The 20,830-nt window shown below is 52.5% G+C and overlaps 2 protein-coding genes across 2 annotated transcripts; one reads left to right on the forward strand and one right to left on the reverse strand.

Annotated features, from left to right (window-relative positions):
* Positions 1-4,551: 4,551 nt before the first annotated feature.
* Positions 4,552-5,058, reverse strand: LOC118997495 (nucleobindin-1-like). Its single transcript, XM_037061169.1, is given in 2 exon segments — positions 4,552-4,733; positions 4,736-5,058. Coding segments are annotated over 2 exon segments (477 nt in total). The 5' UTR covers positions 5,031-5,058.
* Positions 5,059-16,898: 11,840 nt separating this feature from the next.
* FOXL2 (forkhead box L2) lies at positions 16,899-20,027 on the forward strand. Its single transcript, XM_037061185.1, has 2 exons — positions 16,899-19,140; positions 19,605-20,027. The coding sequence occupies exon 1, from the start codon at positions 17,611-17,613 to the stop codon at positions 18,745-18,747; it is 1,137 nt and encodes a 378-aa protein (XP_036917080.1). The 5' UTR covers positions 16,899-17,610; the 3' UTR covers positions 18,748-19,140; positions 19,605-20,027.
* Positions 20,028-20,830: the final 803 nt, after the last annotated feature.

The following is a 20,830-nucleotide window of genomic DNA, read 5'->3' on the forward strand; positions in this document are numbered from 1 at the left end:
GGGAAGGAATGGATGAGCAAAGAAAATGCAAACATGTGAGTGTCTCTAAACAAGCACAGACTATAAAAATACAGAGATAATAGGGACACAGACTTAGCACATAATAAGTGCTTGACAAATGTTTTTTGGCCAGCGATTCCTGATTGAGTGCACCTCTTCTGAGACATAATTAATTCTGCATTTTGTTTTGGGCATAGGGCTGTCACATTTGATTTACTTCTTTATTCCAGGAATGCTTATCATTTCTGGGCTGTCAAGAGTACCCCTGCATAGGATGGAGAAGCGCAAATTGGTAATTACAGAATAGTCAGGGAGATGTAAAGTACTGCACAGGGAATATAGTTAGTAGTATTGTAACAACTGTGTATGATGCCAGGTGGATGCTGGAAACATTGGGGAATCACTTTGTAAAGTATATGATTATCTAACCACTATGCTGTACACTTGAAATTAATATGAAATACTACAAATGTAAAAAATAGAACACTGCCTAGCACATTGTACGTGTTCAATAAAATGTTACTTCTTTATAAATAAATAAATAAATAAATAAATAAAAGAACTCAAAAAAAGAGTATTCCTTCATAATTTAAGTGCAACTCTGTTTATTATTTTATCTTTTTAATCTTTGCCATCTTTTGTTGGTAAAGGAGAGAATTCCAGTTTGAGTTTGGTCCGCCACACTGAAAGTTTACTCAATACGTTTTTATTGGACTGGAAAAACTCTGCCCCCCTCTCTGGAAGTACAACCAGGAACAAGGATCCTCATCACCTGCCAAACTTCAGAGTAGTTAGATCCCTACACAGTGACTCGGGGCTCCAAGCCTGGGATGTGACATGATGTCATATTGCTCAAGAGAGTCACAAACTCACCCAAATTCAAGGGGAGGGGACATTTACCCCAACTCTCCAAAGAAGGAGTGTCACAGAATTTGGAGGCCCTATTTTAAAACTGTCACCTGAAATTGGAACACAGCTGAGATCTGGTGCAACTAAAAGCGGGAGGTAAAGAAGACATAACAGCCCTGGCTGGTGTGGCTCAGTGGGCTGAGTGCCAGCCTGTGGACCAGAAGGTCGCTGGTTTGATTCCCAGTCAGGGCACACACCTGGGTTGTGGGCCCAGCCCCCTGTTGGGGGTGTGCAGCAGGCAACTACACACCAATGTTTCTCTCCCTCTCTTTTTCCTCTCTCTAAAAATAAATGAACAAAATCTTTTTTAAAAATAGCATCTTCTCTTTTTAAAAAAGAATGAGTAACAATAATAAGTTCTATCATTTACTGAGCATATATTACATTCCAGATACTTTATTTTCTTTATCCTTACATCAAACCTGTAAGAAAGGTAGGAATACTATTTCCTATCTTACAGAGCAGGAACCTGCATTCATAGAGTCATTCTGAATGCCCAAGGTCATACAGCTAATGCGCAGCCAGATTCAAATACAGGACAGCCACATGGCAAGGCAACGCTTTTGCTCACTCTGCTATACTAATTCTTATAGTCACTGAGCACTGACAACTTACTCTAGTCCTTGCTCACTGAGGTTGCCTGTGAAGAATTAAAGCTGAGAGCCAACCATCAGGAGAGGGAGCTGGCATCCCAGGGCAGGGGCTTCCTGTATAAACAGGAGGCACATGGGAAACGGCACTGTGGTGCAGGGACAATGGGCAGCGAGCAGGCAGGGCCTCCTGTCTCCGGTGGGCGGTGGGCACTCAGGGCTGCGGGCGGCTGGGCAGGAACAGCTGGGGCCCTGACTCCCTGATGCCTGGCCCAGGAGAGGAACTGCCTCCCTCATGGCTTTCCCAGGAGGAAGTTCCCCACTGATTCTCGGGAAGCCCTTCCCATCACAGGCCTCAGCTGTGCCTAGACCTCCTCTTTCTTCTCCAGGAGCATGTTGTCTTTAGGGCTAATCTGGGATACGGGTCTCCTCTGATGTCCCTGTGACCTGGAGGCTTGGAGGGTGTGGGTAAGCCAGGCGAGGCTCAGACACCAATCCAGGAGGCCGCTACCACTGAATGTATGCTAAGGGGGGAAAGCAGGGTAGCAAAAAACTAAACAGAAAACAAAAACTAATAACAACAAAAAACCCCTTGGGATATATAAAGCAAAGAAACATGACTCTACACCCCAGCTTCAGTTCTAACTAGCTGTGTGACCTTCGGCAAGACACTTAACCTCTCTGAGCCACAGTTTCCTCATTTGTTAAGTGGGGAAAATGATATCTATTCTGAAAAGAGCTGTTTGAAGATTAAATGAGTCAATCTACGTAGCCAACACCTGATAGCAGCTACATAATAGTAACCGTGCGTTTTTAAGCCTTTGTCCCACAACTAGTCTACTGTGCCCTCTGAATTTTTATCAGAGACTTTGTCACCACTAAAATACCAATCACCCCATAAGAGGCAAAGCGTCCCAAACCTGTGAACCCAGAGATGGAGGCCTGGGGGAGGGTCCTGAGCAGGCCCTGACCACTGTGCTTCTTGGTCTCCTCCCTCTTCTTTGGCTGTTCCTGCTTCAGTCATTTTACAGCTCCCCAACTCTACCCATCTCTTTTCTTTAATGTTCTCCTCTCTCTGTCTCCCCACACACTCCCTGGGTGACTCCATCCAGTCCCATCTGCCTCTCCTGAGTCCCGATCTGCTTGTCCAAGTGTCTCCGGACATCTCCTCCTGGAAGCCCCTCAGGCACCTTAGTCGAAACACGTTCCACACAGGTAATCATCGCACTCAAGAAACCTGTGCCTCCAAACCTTCCCTGCCTCAGGGAATGAGCAAACCCAGCTGACCAAGTCAGAAACCTGGGAGTTGTTCTGACTCCTCCCTCACTCCTACTCTAATCAGTTAGCATGCCTCACAGATTCCACTTCCTAAACATACCTCACGGTGTGCCCTTCTCTCCATCCACCTGCTCCTTTCTTAGGTCAGGCCTGTCATCTCTCACCTGGATGCCGTGAGTTTCAGCCTAGGCTGCCTCCGGCCATCCTCCTCACTGCAGCCAGAATCAGCTTCCTAACACACGGACCCTCCCTTTCCCTCTCATTTGACAGCCCGGATGGCCTCAGGGAGAGGCTCCCTGGGCCCTCAGTCATGTAGACCCTGTTAAACTGTCCAGCCTCATTACCCACTGCCAACCTGCCACACACACTGGGCACTGCCAAACCCAGCCACTGGTGGCTCCCTGAGAGCACCACTCCCTGCCTCAGCTCTGGGCCTGTACATGCATGCTTCTTCTTACTGGAATGCACTCCCTCACCTCCCTGGCTCTTACTCATCCCTCAAAACTTAGCCCCAGCATCACCTCCTCCAGGAAGCCTTCTTCCACCACTTCCACAGCCTTAACCATCCCTCATCACAGCATTTATCATACTAAATTGCATTTGTCTGCTTACCTATCTAACTTCCCACTAAACTGTACTTTCCCAGGGGCAAAAACAAGGTCTTCTTCTACAGATCCCCAGGCCTAACACTGGGTCAGTACACGTGGATATGTCCATATGCGCATGAGTAAATGAGTAACAAATTCTACCTCCTCGAGTGGAGTGGCACCTAAAGGCAGTCTTTTGGGAGGGGGCAGGCAACCAGTCTTAAGAAAACCCACATATGTGGCAGCACCTTCCTCCTCCCAGTTGGCTCATAAAGTTTAAAGTTGGCAAACACTTTTGCCCCAAAGCCCCAGGAGTCAAAAAAAAAAATCTGGTGGGAATCTTTAACAAAAGACTCCTTCCCAGACCTAAAAAATGGAGAAATACCAGGAAGCATTTGGTGAGCAGACTGCCGTATATAATAGGCACTCTTGCTGTTGCTGCTGCTGCTGCTGTTGTTGCTGCAGAAAGTATATCTGGATGGAACTGGAGTACTCAGCGGGGCATGTAGCAGTGTAAGATAAGGTCGGGAAGTGGGCATGGGTGTCCCACTGAAGCTGAGAGACTGGAAGCTGATCCTGGGACCCTTCTGTGGTTGTATGAGGAAGGGGTGAGGGGCTGAGCCCTTAGGGAGCAGGCTGAGGCTGAGGTGGCTGAAAGCCAAGCATCAGGGAAAGTCAGGACTTCTCCTGTCAGAGTTGATCAGCTCTGCTGAGGACTCTGCTGCCCCCTGACCCAGCCATGGGGTAGATACTGTCTTCGAGGCAGGCATCGTTTATGTCACAAAAGGTAAAGAAAGGTCTCAAGGGACCACCCAAGCCTCATAAAACAACAGAAGCAGGGCCCAGAGCAGCAGGCAAGATACCAGCAACTGTGGGATACAGGATGCAGGGAGGCCAATCCATCCAGGAAGGCAGGGACACAGCAGGAGAGAGGAGGCTTCCCTAAGCTGGCTAACCCTGTGAGTGCTCTATTGAACATGAGAAGACAGGCCTCTGAAGGGGGACAGAGAGAAGGGATGACAGACTGGGAAACTGTGGAAGTTCAGGCAGCAGATAGGAGGTCTGGGTAGCAATGTGGGAAGTGCCATGCTGGCCCACTTCCCCTAGGAGCCCACATATGCTCTCTTCAAAAGGTTGATTGGGACCCTCACTACCCTCCCATCAGCTGTGTGGTAGGAACCAGAGTGTCACAGTCCTAGAGGGTCACAGGAGCTGGAATCCAGCTGGGGCTGTTCAAGAACCTTCTTTTCCAAAGCAGCTGCATCCTTTTGGTCACAGGCAGGAGCTGGAACAAGAGTGTCATCTGTGTTGTGAGGGTGACACTTGAGCTGTTCCTTGGGGCAGGGGGCTGGAGCATTTCGGCCTTGCTCTGCTGCTTCCTCTGTTCCATTTGCAGAACAACCTGGTGCAGCTCTCTCTTCTGGGCCTCCAGGCAGCTCTGGGAGCACCGCAGAGCCTTCGCCTCCTGGCTGAGGTGCTGGGCCTTGGCATTCAGCCCTGTCTCCCAGGCAGCCAACTCCTCCTTAAAAGGCCTCAGCTCCTCCTCCACATAGGCAGGATGCATCTCCACTGTCTCCCAACCCTCCTCTATGTCCCCAAATTTCTTCCTCTGGGTGAATTCCAGGGACTCCTCCAGGGTCTCAAAGTGGTCCTGGTTTGTGTCCATCTGGGGATCCAGGTAAGGGTAAGTGACAGAGCTGGGCCTCCCTCTACCTGGTTCCCACCCTCCCCCGTGGGCAGGTCCTATAAGAGTCACTCTTCCCCAGCCTGCACATCAAGGGGTCGCAGGTTCGATTCCCAGTCAGGGCACATGCCTGGGTTGCAGGACAGGTCCGCAGTCAGGGGCACACAAGAGGCAGCCACACATTGATGTTTCTCTCCCTCTCTTTCTTTCTCCCTTCCCCTCTGTAAAAAATAAAATAAATAAAATCTTTTAAAAAAAGAGTCACACTTGATGGGCAGTTTTTCTAAAATTCAACCTGCAGAGAAAAGAGGTGGGGGTAGGGGGTGCATACACACAAGCAAGAACACATATGTATGTGTACACAACTGTGTGAATATGCAGGCACATGAGTGTGTGGTATGTATGTACAACTGTGTGGGCACATACTCACACTCACATGATTGTGTTCTCTATTTATATACTCTCCAAATTAAGAAAAGCCCATCTCAAAACATAAAATAATGTCCCAGAAGCCTTTGCCAAGTCCCCAAAACCATAGGCACCCATTTCTCATAGAACATTAGAGCCAAGGCAGTCCTGCCTGTCCCTAATGAAGTGCCAGCCTCCCCACACAAGGTGTTCCCTCCACCTGGACTTTACCTTGTTTCCAGTGCCGCCCCTACCTAAAGAATGCCTTTACCACACCTTCTCAAGGCCACAGGGAAGTTGCAGTCAGTCCTACCAGCTCAATGGAAACTTTACTTCTTCCTGGGACAGGCATCCGAGGCAGGGCTTAGACACAGGCAGTGAGAGCTTGAGGGTCTGGCTGCGTGGGAAAATCAGAAGCCAGGGTGGCTCCCTGAGGATATCAAGAAGACATGAAGAGAGCGAGGCGCCCGATGTGCAGCACCCCTGCTGGCCCTGGCTGCCCTGGATGCCTGTGTCTGCGCTGGTGAGCCTGGTGGCCTACATGCAGAGCAGGGGTCAGCAGGGGGGGGGGGGGGGACGGGAGGGGGTGCTCTGGGTAAGGAAAGGCCCTACATACTGAGCTAGGCAGGCTCCCTGTGGGCTCCCTGTGCTGCCCAGGGTAAGGAGAACACCCAGCCCCCTGCCGCCTGCCCTGGTCCTGCCCCTGGCCTTAACCACTGGCTACTGCTTCCAGGGGGGCTGGCCTCAGTGGGGAAGCAATGCATTCAAAGCAAGGAAGACCCCCACACTCCAGCAAACCCTGCTTCTGCCCCAATGGGGCAAGCCAGCCCCCTCCAGCCTGGCATACCCAGAAGCCATGCCTGCCTTCCTCCACCCAGGAGCCTGGCAAGACTGCCAGCAGCCTTTGCCTTAGGGCCCTCTAAAGCTGTCCGCATCCCAAACTCCCCTATTCTTCATCTTGAAGCTTTACTATTCATGAACACACACAGGCAGATCCCTAACACCTGTCTCCCTCCCACTCTCTACCTCTCACAGAACTATAATTAAATCCCAGACTGATTCATACAAAGCGTAAGTGATTAATATATGAATTATTTTCCTAGACTAAATTTTCACTAAAAAAGAAAAAGAAAAAAAACTAAATATACAATCCCACACATTCATTCAACAAACATTTCATGCCAGACCTATAGATGCCCCAGGCACTAAGGCACAGTGATAAGAACACAGCCACTCCCCTCAGGGAGCTCACAGTCTAGCAGAAACTAGGCAAAGCACAGAGAAGGTGCCATGGGAGGCCAAATACCCAGCTCAGCTTGCTGATGTAGATTATCAGAGCAGGGAAGACCTCCAAGAGAAGGTGAGCCTGAAGCAGATCTAAAGGATAAACAGCAAGCAGCTGAGAATAGGCTGATAGGCAAGTCACCTTCACCATGTCCAGGGAGAGCAGCCTGAAGGCCCGCATGAACGAGGATGCATCCCTGGCTTGGAGTGAGAGAGGGGTGCATAGGAACACACAGCACCTGGAACATGGACGTGCTGACATGGCCAATGGCCTGTTAAAAGAAGGGGGCGTATCCAACTCCCCTTCAGAGCCCTGCTTCTGGCACACACAGTAAGAAAAGTTTGTTGAATTATACACCAGGCTGGTCTGTGATCAACTGTGGATCAAGAGTGTGTTGTCCTTGTTCCCAGACTGGAGAAAACTCTCCGAGGGTAAAAACTAGGTCTTTTCTTATATCCACCAGAGAACTTGGCACATAGCTGGGCACCTGACAAGTACACAGCTAAAAGTGCCCTTGATTAAAGCAATAACATGCTGTCCTCTGGCCCCAGTGCATGCAGTGACATTGATGGGTAGCTCAGCCCTACTGTGGCCTCTCCTGGGAGAACTGACTTTCACCTGCCAGGGCACCCCAGATCACCCAGCCGGAAATCTTTCTTTTCTTCCTCTTCCCTCCCATGCTACCTGTGTACAGGCTGGGGGGGCTGTGTACAGGTTGCACACTTGTCACCTGAAGTTCCCTGCGGGCAGAAATTACACACGGCTCCTCTCTTCATCCCTATACCTAGAACAGTGCTGTACAGAATAGCAGTTCAGCAATTGTGTGTGAAGAAATAAATGATGTGATTGTTCATTCATTCATTCTTTTCTTCTTTCTGATGGAAGACACTGTCTAATATAGTTCAGGACCCACAAAACTAGCCATTTCCCAGATGATCACTTAGGGTCCCACTGTCATTGCCATTAAATATAAGAAGAACCCATCTCTCATCCTGCCTGTCCTTCACAGACCCTACCTCAAGGCAGTCAAATGGTTGATAAACAGTTAATCAATGAAGAAAGTGATTAGAAGATCACCACTGTGCTAATGAACCCTAATGAATAACGGCTCTAGGCAGTGATCACCAATGGCTGTTAAAATTCAAAAGAGAAAAAAACCTAAACATCAGTGTCTCCCGATGGAAGTACGCAACACCACTGGTGAATTGTTTTCGCCAGACTATCAAATGCAATCTAACCAAACCTCTAGATCTACCGACAGCCAGGGGCACAGGACAGAGGACCCACAAAACCAGCAGGTTAGAGGGCGTTAGAGGGTGTCTCAGGGATCCGATCCGCAGGATCGAGGCTCTGAGAAGCTCCACGGGACAAGCGGCCCACTGTCTTTGAAAGATCTATTGCAAGGAGAAAAAGAGAGAGAACGGAGAGACACCTCCAGTTTACAAGAGGTTTAAGACACATATTAACCAAATTTAATGTATGGATCATGTTTATGTCCTCAAACAAACCAACTGTAAAATCCTTCTGAAACTATTGAGAACACTTGAACATTAACTGTGTATTCGATACACTAAAAAATTCACTCACAATTTTTAGGTATGATGATGGTATATTGGCTTTTTTAAGTGCTTGTATTTTAGCGATATAAAATTACATGCTTATGTGAAGTCACGAATAGACACGTCTGGGATTACCTTCAAAAGCATCTGCTGGGGGAGGGTGGAGAAAACTTGTGGAGATAGAGAAGAAGCCAGATAAGGGTTCGCTGTATTATTCTCTCTCCTACTTTATATATAGGTTTGAAATGTGCTGTAACAGGTTTGAAACAAGGAGGTCAAAGACACAATAATAACAATATAACTAATAATTATTGCTAGGGTTTTTTAGTGCTTCCTTTATGCCAGACCCTGTGGTAAGTACTTTTCACCTAGTATCTTACTTAATCGTCTCAAGAACCCTGAAACCTAGATGCGAGCCTCACTGTTTTCCAGATGAGGGAAATGAGGCACAGAGAGGCTGGCTAACAGGGCCTAAGTCACACAGATTACGGAGCCAGAATTCAAGTCTAGATCTGCTGGCATCCAAGCCCATGTTCTCCACCCTCTACCATCTCACACTCACTGACACTGACTTCCCAGGGCACAGGTTTCATTCTGTCTCGCAGCTGAAGAAGCTGAGCTTCTGTTCAGCAATAACTAGTAAAGTTGAAAATGTCAGTGCCTTTTGACCCAGGAGCTACCCATGTCTTGGTACACAGTAGCGCTTGAGCGCTGGCAGGCATGTGTAAGAACATCCCAGCAGGACTACCCAACGTCCCTCAACAGGAACGTGAATAAATAAACTGTGGTGTGATCCTACAATGCAGCAGTCCGACACAGTGAAAACGAATGGCGTTTGTCTGTATGTCATCCAGGAATTTTTCACAAACATCAGGTTGAGTGAAAAAGCAAGCGTCCTCCTGCAACAGCAGACATCATCTATCTAAACTTATGAAACACAGGACAATACTAAGTATTGCCTAGGAGTGGATACACATGTAGTACAAGTACAAAAACCACTATGGGAGTAGTTAGCAGCAAGTTGACCATGGTGACCACCTTAGGAGAGAGACAGAGAGGCACCAAGAATGGGTGCAGAGGGCTCCTCCACTATGTCTGTACAATGTATTCCCTAAAAAGCAATGTGTGTGCTAGTGAGGCTATGGAGAAACAGGCACCCCACACACTGTTATTGGGAGTGTACACTGTTCAGTCTATAAGGAGGGTCATTTGGTAACATCTACCAAAGTGTCAAATGTGCATACCCTTTGACCCAACTCTACGCATTGTGAAATTTTGTACAGATATATGCACATACCTACAAAACTAGGTATATACAAGATTATACATTACAGTATTATTTATAAAAACTAAGGACTGGAAACAACCTACTACCATGCAGCTCTAAAAAAAGAATACACAGATATGAAAAGACTTTTAAGATGCAAAATACTGTGCATTAGACGCTGCCGTGTGTAAAAAGTGAGACGGGCAGGGCAATATATGCAGCTCATTTGTTTATGCATGAACCGTGTCCGGGAGGATAGATGTGAAAGCAGGGTCATGGCCTGTGAGAATAAGGACTTGGAGACAGAAGTGGGAGAGAGCCTTTTTGCTGTAAGCCTTCTATATTTTTTTCATTTTGGTAGGTGTGAATATATTGCCTATTGAAAGAATGACAAAGTTGTAAAACCCTGAAGCTCAACAAGATTCCATCATTTCCCAGGCTGATACCAGTAAGTATCTGGACAGATGTCTGTGTAACCACTCCACCGCACTGCCTACAGCCTAAGGCGGTGAGGGCTAGGGCAGCGCAGGTGTGTGTCAATGACAGTACCAGGCACCAGGGTTTCCAGCCCATCTGCACTACCTCCGTGGCCTAGCACAGACCTTGTATATGTCTGGACCTGAGTTCCCACCACTCACGTGAGGGTGTCCCTTTCTATTCAGATATACTACTAGCCCGCATCCTTAGGAGTGCCGCCTCCTAGCAAAAGACTCGGACCAGGAGCCTGGAACAGAGCACAGCAGAATCCTGGACTGTTCCCACCCAAAGCCCCAGAATCCTGACCACTGTTTCCCCCCAACAAAAGCTTGCTTGTACAACCACAGCAGCCTGTCAGCAATTACCCCCAATTACAAACCCGGAGCCAGCAAGGCCTCAATTAGCCTAAAAAGAGGCCTGAGGAGGGGCCAGCTGCACAGAGTATAGCACCCACATATTGCCTCCACCCATGGGGCATAATCCTCTCAACCAAGCCCCGGGGGCTTGCATACTTGATAACAACATCCCCAGGACATCCTGAGAAGGCTACTGACCCTCCTTCTCAGAGTGATCCTTCCAAGCAGAGCCTAGTCAAGTACTCTGTCCTAAAGTGCCTTTTTCTAGACTTCATGCTCTCCCCCTGCTCAGACCACACACATCCTTTCTGCTTACCACTTTCCCCCAGGCAAGGTGCTCCATCTCCAGGCTCTCATCTCCTTCTGGGAGATGAGCATCCTTGATTGAGCCCTGCAGATGAAGCGCTATGCCCCAGGTTGCCTCTAAAGCATCATGATTACGGGCTTGGCTCAACTTGTTGAGAGGACAACCAAATGCCCATCTCCCCCCAGGAAAGGATGGACTCTGAATTCTTCTCCGCAGTATCCGAAAACAAATTGGCCCAATCTTCTTCCACAAATTCCCTGAGAAGACTACCATGAGGTTGCTGAGCCCAGTGCTTGGCCAGCTTTGAGGTTTTCACTGAACTGGACCCCATGGCCTTCTTCTTTCCAGTGAGTGGGTGTGGCTGTGAGACTGTGTACATATGTGTATACACAAATCTCAAGCCTAGGTGTGACAGTGCATGTGGGGAGGATCAGAAGTTATAAGAAATGGGTCTCATAAATAGCAGCTAGGTTTGGTCAGAGAGGAGGCAGGACCTCCTGACCTTGCAGGGACAGAAACACACGTGCAGAAGTGAAACTCAGGGCTCCAGAGTCAAACTGCCACTTATTGACCGGGGGGCCTTCAGCACGTTGCTTAATTCCTCTGAGACTCAGTTTCTTCATCTATAAAATAAGAATAGTACCAACCCCTTAGGCTTGGCAGAAAAATGAAATAAGATGTCACATGTAAAGTCCCTGGCTCAAAATAAGTTCTTAATAAAGGATAGCTATTTTGTTCCTTTATAATGTTAATAAAAATAATAACAGCTGGGGTACACAGTGGTCTTTAGAGAACACCATCTATAAGGAAAAGGCCCTGTTATAGAATGTGTGTCTGTTCACCTGTCTTTCTGTCTAGCACTGTAGTTTGTTCTGCCGCTTTGGAAAATTGTTTAGCAATACCTAATAAAACTAAATATATGCCTACTCTCTTAGGTACTTGCTCAAGAGCAAAGACATGCCCTTGCCCCAGCTGGTGTGGATCAGTTGGTTGGAGCATTGTCCTATGGACCAAAGGGTCACGAGTTCGATTCCCAGTCAGGACACATGCTCAGATCTCGGCTTCGATCCCCAGTTGGGGTGCATACGAGAAGGCAGCCAGTCAATGTTTCTTTCTCTCTCCCTTCCTCTCTCTTTAAAAGCAATGGGGGAAAAGTGTCCTCCAGTGAGGATTAAAAAAAAAGAAAGGAAGAAATGCCCTTGACAAAAAGACATGTACAAAAATGTTGATAACAACTTTATTTATGATATCCTCAAACTGAAACAATACACATGTCCATCAGATGATGTAGGTGAAGGGATAAGCATATTGCGGAATATTACATAGTGACAAAGAAATGAATGTCACATTAACAAGATGGATGGATATCAAAAACATGTTCTGCAGAAGAAATCGGATGCATAAGTGTATGTGTTATATGCCCCATTTACATGACATTCAAAGCAGGCAGGAAAAGTCGATCTATGGTCATAGAAATCAGAATATGTGTTATCTTTGGGAACAGCTATTGATGAGGAAAAGATACAAGGAAACCTGCTGAAGTGACAGAAGTTTTCATGTTTCATATCTGGATTGGGGGGGTGGTTACATGGTGCATTTTATGTAAAAACACATTAAGCTGTACGCTTGAGATATATATATTGTTTACAATATATAAATTATGCAGCACACACACACACACACACACACACATCATTTTGGTATTTGTTATAAGGCAAATCTTCAGAAGGCCAGTAATACAAAACACAAAACTCAACTCTTCTCCCTCTGTTCCTCTGAACTTCATCAAAGCAAAGCATCTAAAACTGCCCTCCTGCATGGAGGCTCTTTAGATGGCGCCCATTGGTGGACAGAAAACTGAAGTGGGATGAGGACCAAGAGGAAGGCCTCTCTCGGGCAGCCCCTCATGGGCCTGCCTGGAGCCCCAGACAGCAGGTCTTCCACCGTGCAAGCCAGCCGCCACAGATGCAGGGGCCTCTCTATTTCTAAGAAAGTTTAGTTTGACTGAAATTTCAGACAGGCCCTCACCATAATCAGGGAACCAAGAAGGTGTCCTGTGTCCTTGCCTACCATTCAGTGGCATGGCTGTGCGGCCATAATGAAGACAGAGCCCCAAACGGCAGAGGACCCTCAGATCCTGAGCTAGCCCTCCATGGTCTAGCCACTGTGCCCCACCTGTCGTCCCTTTCTTGGAAATTCCAGCTCCATTACAAGGCAAGTGGCATCTCTTGATTCTCTCTGTGGAGCAGGGCCATTTTCCAATTCCACTGGAATGTGCCGAGCCCACCCTAGGGGCAGCACTGACTGAGAAGTGGAGGACAGAGTCTTGCCCATCAAGGCTTACAACCCAGGTAGGGAGAAAGGCAACAGGCAACTTTCAACAACAACACACACACTCTGGAGCATGTGATGGGGCCCAGTTGTAGGGTATTCACTGTTTAGGAATGAACGAAATGGCTTTGGGCCTTTTGGCATTGTAGCCATGGGATACCAAAGGAAGCTAGCCAGCAGCTCCTGCTACCCCAGAATTCTCTCTCGGAGCATCCCAGAGGTCTTCAGAGAGGGGAGGCCCTCACACGGCCCAGAAACCAGCCCCCTCTGCCTTCTGTCCCTGAGTTAGGCCAGGGAGAAACCAGCAAAAAGGCCTACAACAACTGCCCTGCGGTCTGCCTTGCAGAGGGTAGGGCACACACTCCCTGGGACAGAGGGGCTGGTGGAACCCTGCAGCATCAGTGAAGTATGGAGGAACCTAGAACTCTGACCTACTGCCTCCCTGCCCAGCTACCACAAGGTCAGGGGTGTGGGACTCAGAAAGATACTTACCAACTGGGAACAGCTGTCATCTGCGAGTTCTTCCCCAGAATGGGCCGTGGTATTGCCTGCCAGTCTCTCTCTCTCCTTCCCTATTCTCAGTCTCTCTCCCAAGCACATATTTGGGTAAGTGACTCTGCTAATCCCATCCAGGCAGAATAATTCCGGCTGGCCGGGGGCCTGGAGCTGTGTGGGTGTGTGCAGAAGAGCCGTGCGACCATCCCAGGCTGCAGGGCTGCAGACTGGCAGTGCAGCAGCCAGCTCGGCTGCACACACAGATGAAGCCTGTGTGAGTGGCGGTGTGTGTTACACACATCAGGGGGTTGCTCTCTTCCTAAGCTTCTCAGAAGAACTCTGAGCAGTAACCTCATCATGGGAACATCCAGGAGGCCACCCCGTCACCCTAACCACAGACCTACGACATCAGAGTCAACATGTCCTGGGACTTGCATACATGGAGCCAGGAGGTGACTCTGTGTCACGAGACGGCTGGGTGGCCAGTGGGTGAAGAGACTGTAGAACTGGGGCAGTAGACTGACATATTTTATACCAACACGTGCAAATTCTGAACTAGTGTGTATTGTACAACAGGTGAGTGTCAGAGAGCAGTGGGGCAAAGAAGAGGAAGGGACCCCGGTGACTGAGAGAAATGGATGGAGGTTTGTGACCTGAGTAGAGGGACCTGGGGTCCGCGGGGGCCCGGGGTGAGGGCCGGAGTCGTGCTGACAGCTGGGGTGTGGCGTTGTGTGGGAACGTACTGAGAAACACAGTCCAGCTTCCCTTTTCCCGCGTACGTGCCGCGGAGGCCGTGCCCACAGGAGACGCCTGCGGCAGACTCGGTGCCAAACCTCCCCGGGACGGTTCGGAGCCCCGCCAGGAAAGGGGGCCCCGGGACTCGGTTCAGGCGGCCGGGGGCGCGGGTCAGGGCTGCCTGCCTCGGGGCCGTTGGCCGCTCCCCTGGCGAGGCCCGGCAGCCAGCAGGAGAAGCTGCTCCCCCCATCCGAGACAAGTGCTTTGCTCCAGCCGGCTGTCGGGGCGTCGGAGGCAGGGGGCCGGTGCGAGGCCCCGGCCGCGCCAGAGAGGAGGCCACGCTCCGTCGGCGGGTCTCTGTCTGGCCCGGGGTCCATAGAAGACGCTCCGGCCGGGAGGCGCCAGAGCGGCAGCCGAGGGCCCGCGAAACAGGGCGGTAGAGGCTGGGAGCTCCGCCCGGTGCTCGGAGGTGGGCACCACCCGCGGTCACTGAGTCGCGGCGCTGAGTCGCCGAGGCGCCGCGGGGAGAGGGAGACAGCGGTGGAGTCCCACACCCGCCCCGGAGCAGTCCGCGCTGCCAGAAGGGACCGCGACCTCCTCGGCAAGCGGGACCTCCCCAGCCTGCCCGAGAAGGTCGAGAAGCAAACTAAGGCGCGCCCCACCGCTTCCTGGAAAGATCAATACCTGGGGAGAGCAGCACTGCTCTTTTTTCCACCCAGAGAAATCCCTCAGAGGCTCTCCCTCCCTTACCGCCCTCCCCTCTCACACACACTCACACACACACACACACACACACACACACACAGACTCCTTAAAAGGCTGAAAAGGGAGCCGAGTTTGGAATCCGGGGAAGTGATGACACACACAACAATGCTGTCACACCTGGCTGCTGCTGGGCAGGAGCGGAAATGCCTGCGAGGGGGAGAGAGGGACAGGGAGCCAGCCTGGGTGGTCAGAAAAAGAGAGGAGATGGCAGCAGCCCCAGGCGGGGCCAGCCTGAGCTGTGTTTTCCCCTGGCCCTGGCTCTGGGGGGCAGTGGGCACTGCAGTTCATCGGCAGCAGCCCCAGCAGAACGCCCACCCACGGCCTGGGCACCCCCGGAGTGAGGGTGAAGGAAAACACCCACACTCCTGCTCAGGACGCAGGCTCGAGGGTGTGAGGAAGAGCGGCTTTGCCCTGCTGTGCGTTGGGAGCTGTGGAAGCAGACCACCACGCTGTTGTGAGATATTTCTGATGGTAGGTGGAAGAGGGTGTGCGCTGAGATGAGTGTAGGAGACCCCTGCACCCTCTCACTGTGGTGGTGCGACCAGGCTTTTCTGCTGACCTCTCCGGACCCTCCTCACCCTCTCCTCCTTTCCTTTAACCTCACACTGCAGATCGCAGGCCTGAGTGGGAAGCAGCAGCACATGCAGGTGGGCTGTGACGGCCTCCGAGGCTGGACAGCCTGGGAGCACGAAGTGGTGACAGGCATTAGACCAACCACTCCAGACATGCCAATCACGAACTCACACCTGCAGGACATCCATTCAGTCCACCTTCCTCTACAAAGAATCCCTGCCCCCTCAGCACCACCGAGTTCGGGGCATGAGGACTCAAAACACGGGCCATCTCTCTCACACTTGGATTACAGAATTTTCGTAAGGCTGTTAACTGTTAAGAGGCACACCTGACTTTTTCCTTTTTTGCCATCGTTGATTTCCCGAGACAATGTTCACGCACGCGTAACTGGGTCCCGATCAAACTTCTGCTGAAGGTAGATGATTGAGACACCCCTCAACCCTGGAGAGAGATCTGAACAAATGGCTCGCCAGGAGAGAGATTTGGGAAAGTGCCTCCCTCACAGCCTGTTTTTCTTCCTACTCTGTAATAAAAATATATACACTGGCAGCGATGGAGGTGGGGAGAATTGAGAAAGAAAAAGCAGGTAAAGGGACAAGGGAAGGGAAGAATGAAGAAAGGAGAGAGTCCAGGACAGAGGAAAAACAAAGAAGAGGTAATATCTTTGAGCCACATTCACTCTGATCGGTGATACACATACTACCTACGTATAAGTATAACTGTTTTACCTCATAAATCTCACACCTTGCACACGCACAAGCACGTGCACCTGGACGGCTGGTATCTCAGTGCCGCAAAGGCAGACCCTCACCCTGACTTCTAGATGTGCTGCCGGTGCCCTTACACACTCAGCCCCCCAAAGATCCACGGCGGCGACCTTTCCACCCGTGTCGGAGCAGGGGCAGGATGGGGTCCACTGGGCATTAAAGCACATATCCAACCCGTAGATCGCCGCACGCGTCCTGAGGAGGGGTCTGGTCCCTAGGTCTAGAGCAGCCCGAGGAAGGGCGGAGGGCTTCAGGCGGAGCCCCTGGACGCCCCTTCCCAGCGATCCTTTCCCTCGCCCCAACCTGGCCCGGTTACACTGAGAGCTCGAGGAACAGGCCAAGCCGAGGTTTCTTCCTTCAGCGACACGCGTTTCTGAGCTGATTTTTCCCAAAGCCACCGCGCAGCTCTCTCCACCCCACCCCCGTCCAGCCCCCTCGCCGTCCCGCCCCTCCCCCAGCTCTGAGCTAGAAGTTTAGTCCCAAGATAGCAGCAAAGGGCAGAGCAAAGGAGTCGTTTTTCTTTCACCTGAAAGCTGCGAGGAGACTTGGCGCGCCTCTCCTCGCTAGGGCCCAAGCTCTCCGGACACGGGGTCGAGTGCGAACGGACCCGCAGAACGAACACCGGCAGATTTCCAGGGCGTGTGAGAGCGTGAGCCCGGCTCTGCGCCGGGCCCCCAAGCTCGCTGGGAGGGGGCAGGCCAGTCCAGGCTGTGCGGCGCGTTTACAAAAAGTGACTTGGAGATGAACTCGCCCGTGCAAGACTGGCCGCCCAGCTATAGGGGCGAAGGCGCCTGACGCAAGCGGAACTCGGCGGAGCCCATACGAATCAGAACAGAGCGAGGCTCCTGGCGCACTAGGGACTCCGGGCGGCCGCTTAGCCAGAGACGCGGGTCGTGCTTCGAAAACCCGAGCGTGGGGGAGGGGGAAGCGCAGTTAAGAAAACCCACCGAGGCGGGGACTGGCCTGGCGGGGAGGGGCAGCGAGGCCGGAGCCCCTTCTGTTGGGCGGACTCCCCATGGCCAGAGGCTGAGCTCTCCTCCCGCCGGCTGCTCCCCAGGGGAAGGGAAAGAAGAGTGGAGAGGAGCGGGAGGCCGCCTGCGAGCGAGCGCCGCGGCGTCGGCCGACTCCAGAAGTTTGAGACTCGGCCGTGGGCGGACTCGTGCGCCCAGACTCCCCGCCGCGCCAGCGCCGGCAGAGGAGAGCGAGGGCCGCCCGGCCGCGGCGCGCCGGCTTTGTCATGATGGCCAGCTACCCCGAGCCCGAGGAAGCCGCGGGGGCCCTGCTGGCCCCGGAGACCGGCCGCGCAGCCAAGGACCCCGAGGCACCGCCGCCGCCGCCGAGCCCGAGCAAGAGCAGCAGTGGCGCCGGGACAGCTCCGGAGAAGCCGGACCCCGCGCAGAAGCCCCCTTACTCGTACGTGGCGCTCATCGCCATGGCGATCCGCGAGAGCGCCGAAAAGAGACTCACGCTGTCCGGCATCTACCAGTACATCATCGCCAAGTTTCCGTTCTATGAGAAGAACAAGAAGGGCTGGCAGAATAGCATCCGCCACAACCTCAGCCTCAACGAGTGCTTCATCAAAGTGCCGCGCGAGGGCGGCGGCGAGCGCAAGGGCAACTACTGGACGCTGGACCCGGCCTGCGAGGACATGTTCGAGAAGGGCAACTACCGCCGCCGCCGCCGCATGAAGCGGCCCTTCCGGCCGCCCCCCGCGCATTTCCAGCCCGGCAAGGGGCTCTTTGGGGCCGGAGGCGCCGCGGGTGGCTGCGGCGTGGCGGGCGCCGGGGCCGACGGCTACGGCTACCTGGCGCCCCCCAAGTACCTGCAGTCCGGCTTCCTCAACAACTCGTGGCCGCTCCCGCAGCCGCCCTCGCCCATGCCCTACGCCTCCTGCCAGATGGCGGCGGCTGCAGCGGCGGCCGCGGCCGCGGCGGCGGCCGCGGGCCCGGGCAGTCCGGGCGCAGCCGCGGTGGTCAAGGGGCTGGCGGGCCCAGCCGCTTCTTACGGGCCGTACTCACGCGTGCAGAGCATGGCGCTGCCAACCGGCGTAGTGAACTCCTACAACGGCCTGGGGGGCCCGCCGGCCGCGCCCCCGCCGCCGCCGCCGCACTCCCACTCCCACCCGCACGCACATCATCTACATGCGGCCGCCGCACCCCCGCCAGTCCCGCCGCACCACGGGGCCGCGGCACCGCCCCCGGGCCAGCTCAGCCCTGCCAGCCCCGCTACCGCCGCGCCCCCGGCGCCCGCGCCCACCAACGCCCCCGGCCTGCAGTTCGCCTGCGCCCGGCAGCCCGAGCTCGCCATGATGCATTGCTCTTACTGGGACCACGACAGCAAGACCGGCGCGTTGCACTCGCGCCTGGATCTGTGAGAGTCCCGCAGCGCACGCCGGATGCGAGGATGCAGGAACGCGCGACGCCGACCTCGGCCACAGCCACCGCCGCAGCCGGACCGCACGCCCGCAGGGGGCTGTCTCCTGAGCCAGCGCCCGCCGCCCCTCTTCGCCTGTTCGCTCGACTCGATTCCTCTCGCGCCTCTTTGTCTCGGTTTCTCCTCCTGTGCTCGCCTCCCTGCCCTCTATGCCCTTTCTCTCCTCCCTCCTGCAGGCCGCCTCTGTGCGCACTTTTTCTGTAGGCCTCGTCTTCTCCCGGCGCCCCAGCGTCTGGGTTGGAAACCCCAAGTCAAAATTCAAGGCGGAGAGAAGTGCCGGGGCTGAGGTGCAGCCAGGCGTCAGCGGCGCAGACCGCTTGGCAATCTCTTGCAGGTCGGTGCGCTTCGCGCTCAGCTTTGCCGGCCCGGCTGCCGCGCAGCCCTTGCCCAGGAGAGCGGGTCTGGGCGGACATCGAGCCTCGAGCCGCGGGGAAAAGGAACGAACGAGTATTTGCTCCGTACCCTCTTGAAGTTGTTCAGAAGTCGCTCCCCAGGTCCCAGTGGGCAGGATGGGGGTTGGGCCCGAGCAGGAAGCCGGGCAGCCTCGCTGGGCGGCCTACGCCCGGGTTTACACCACATCCCGGCTCGGAGGGAGGCTGCGTTTCCTTCGCTCTCCATCCCGGCGCCTCGGGCCCCTCCAGGCCAGGGCAGCCGGCTAGGTTTTGCTAGAAAGATCGGGAAGGCTATTTTAGATCGTATTTTAAACTGTATTTGTTAAGGAAAATAACTCACCGGGAAAACCGGTGAAGTATTGTGGCCTTGGATTTTGCTAAAGCAAAACATGAAAATCTCTTGCAGGAAATTTGAAGTAGAATTCCTGTCTGTCAGGCCTGCAAAAAGCTGTCTTCAGAGAGGTAGGAGAAAATGCTCAATAACAGATGGTCTCCTCTACAAATTAGGGGATTTTCCCCTTCTACCTATTAAAAAAATCAAAAACAATTTTTCCCGGATCTTCCGATGCAAGCTCAGAGTGCCGGGAGAGCACGGCCTGCCTGGCTGACGCTGCAGGGATGGCTCGTCCCTGCCTTTTGGTTTTCAAACGTCTCGCTTCTCGCACCTTGGGCAGCGGTCGGACCTAACGGGCCTGTGAGCCGGCCAGCCCGGAATTCCCAGACCCGGTTGTTCTGTAGTGTGTCGTTTGGAGGACCAAATTTTCTAGAGAGAACTAGAGCACTTTGGTTGTTTTGTCAATTCCCGAATAAATTTCTTGTTCTTTCCCTTAACACGGACTTCTGTTATTTCCGTCGTGCCTGTTTGTTCAGCAGCTGGTTAAAAGAGGGAGTTTTCACACAAAAAAAATTATCCCTTTTCAGATAAACACACAAGGACGGCAGCCAGAGAGAGGGGCATTCATGGTTGCTGCTGCCGCTTTATTTTGTCGGGGATTGTTTGTTTTCTGTGTGGTCGCTGGTGCGTTGCGGCTGCTGAACGAGGTGCGTTCTCAGGGCGCGACTGTAGGAAGGATTTGCGGTGGTTTTTGCAACCACGCGAGTTTCTATTTCACCCCTGACACAGTCGGACTCGGTGTGCGCCGGGCTGTTTTCATTTATTGTCTTCGTTAAAGTTTATATAACTTCGTTAAAGTCGAATATAACGGCTAGAAAAGTTTATTCCAAGTAGATAAATATCCTGTTTGTGAAAATGCTCTGTAAGGTGAAAACTTCTGTTACCAATGTAACGAATGGCTTATTATTTTTCATAATAATAATTCATTCACCTTGAGCTGTGTAAGACATTTGGGAGCATCAGAAAGGGGTGAACATACTGCGTGGTTGTAGAAATCTAATCTTTTTTTCTTTCTTTTCCTTTACTGACTCTCTTCAAATAACGAGTTAAGACTGGTGCTTCAGTACTGCAGCTCAGGGACACGGGCGTTTGACCGGCTGCAGTCCGGGGCCCAGAGGCAGGACTAGGGGTGGTCCGCCTTCAGTCCTCCCATCAGATAACAGATATCAGTGCCCTCCCGCTAGGACTTGGTACGGCTTGGGCTGGACCCCACACCCAGGCAACTGTCCGGCGCTGCC

This window comes from Sturnira hondurensis, unplaced genomic scaffold (genome assembly GCF_014824575.4).
Source record: "Sturnira hondurensis isolate 20B ecotype Veracruz unplaced genomic scaffold, ASM1482457v3 Scaffold0013299, whole genome shotgun sequence".
Taxonomy (NCBI): domain Eukaryota; kingdom Metazoa; phylum Chordata; class Mammalia; order Chiroptera; family Phyllostomidae; genus Sturnira; species Sturnira hondurensis.

Excerpts from the sequence above, each read along its gene's own strand:
- FOXL2 (XM_037061185.1), top strand. The coding sequence starts at position 17,611 with ATGATGGCCAGCTACCCCGAGCCCGAGGAAGCCGCGGGGGCCCTGCTG.